The 1,564-nt window shown below is 34.8% G+C and overlaps 1 protein-coding gene across 1 annotated transcript; it reads left to right on the forward strand.

Annotated features, from left to right (window-relative positions):
• Window positions 1-396: 396 nt before the first annotated feature.
• LOC145163287 (uncharacterized) lies at window positions 397-1,266 on the forward strand. Its single transcript, XM_079082125.1, has 2 exons — window positions 397-939; window positions 1,030-1,266. Exons 1-2 carry the CDS (start codon window positions 397-399, stop codon window positions 1,264-1,266), a joined length of 780 nt encoding a protein of 259 aa, XP_078938251.1.
• The last annotated feature ends 298 nt before the right edge of the window (window positions 1,267-1,564 follow it).

Raw genomic sequence — 1,564 nt, forward strand, 5'->3', positions numbered from 1 at the left:
GGCTTATAGAGAAAGAGAAGTAGTTGAAGACGTACTCTACTTTTATGTCATATGTTAGACCTATCCTTTTATTTCATGTGTTAGACATACTCTACTTTTGTGGTCAATTTTGCCCTTGCCACATGATTATGTTTTGTTATGATTTTATCTATTAGGTAGACTTTAAATGGTTGTCATGTGTTAGACCTATCCTTTCAACTATTATGTTAAATTTAAACGGTTGTTTTGTGTTTGTTTTATGCAATGTCGTTTCATGTTTGTTTTGTGGTCAATTTTGCCCTTGCCCCATGATTTTGCTCTTGTTTTCTTTTCAATGATGTTGCCATGATTTTATCTAGTATGTGGTAAATTTCAACCTTACCCTTGTTTCCTTTTCATTAGTAACAAGTTATATTCATGGCCAGTGACTGTGAAAGTGACAACTCATATGACAGTGATGAATTATGTGATGAAATTGAAGAAAATGAAGAGATTCAAACACTTCTTTTATGTGGGCTTGCTGTCAAAGGTTTACTATTGACTCAGAAATCGAAATATGTGCGTAGACGTCTCCGTTCATCTTCGCGCACAGAAAGCATGCTTATCAATGAAATACTTAACGATCATGAGAGTCGATGTTATGAACTTTTCAGATTAGAAGTCCCGGTTTTCAACATGTTATGTAGGGATCTTGTTGCACATTATGGGTTAAAGAAATCACGTCGTGTATCTATTGAAGAGTCCCTTGGTATTTTCTTGTTGTACTTAGCGCATGGATGTGGAAATCGATTAGTTCAAGAGTTCTTTAATCATTCTGGAGAAACAATCCATAGGCATTTTCATAAAGTCTTGGATGTTGTGGTTAACCTAAGTACGGACATCATCAAACCAAATGCTAACTACAACGAAACTATACCAGAACATATTTTGAATAACCCTCGGTATTATCCATACTTTAAGGTAGTTACTTAGTTGCAAAGTTATGTTATTTGGTGAATTTGTGTAATTGTAAAAATAATTGGTAACTTATTATATTTTTTGAAATTGTAGGATTGTATTGGTGCCATCTATGGAACACACGTGAAGGCCTCTGTTCCGCAACATGACCAAATCAAATTCATTGGGCGAAAGAATTGCGTTACTCAAAATATTATGGCAGCATGTGATTTCAACATGTGCTTTACCTTTGCGTGGGATGGATGGGAGGGGACTGCACATGATACGAGAATTTTCAATGAAGCGCAAAGGAGACATGAAGTTAAGTTTCCACTTCCAGCCGATGGTTAGTATCATTACTTATTAATAGAAGTTTTATATTTTCAAACGGTATAAATGAATAAACGAGGAAGACAACAACTGTTTCAATTACAGTCCCCGAGTATTTGCAATTTTTATAGTTTCCGCCCCATTGGAAGATATTACTTATTTCAGGGTTACAATGAAGAATATGGGTTATATTTTCACATTTTGCCCCCTGACTTTTAGAACTTCACAGATCTTACCCAAGATTCTTAATTCTTTCAATTTCTTGGGATTTTACCACCTTTTACCCCTTCTTACCAAAATACTTTCATTTCTAATCCTT

The sequence above is a fragment of the Lactuca virosa genome, chromosome 3 (genome assembly GCF_052849685.1).
Source record: "Lactuca virosa cultivar CGN04683 chromosome 3, Lactuca_virosa_CGN04683_v6, whole genome shotgun sequence".
Lineage (NCBI taxonomy): Eukaryota > Viridiplantae > Streptophyta > Magnoliopsida > Asterales > Asteraceae > Lactuca > Lactuca virosa.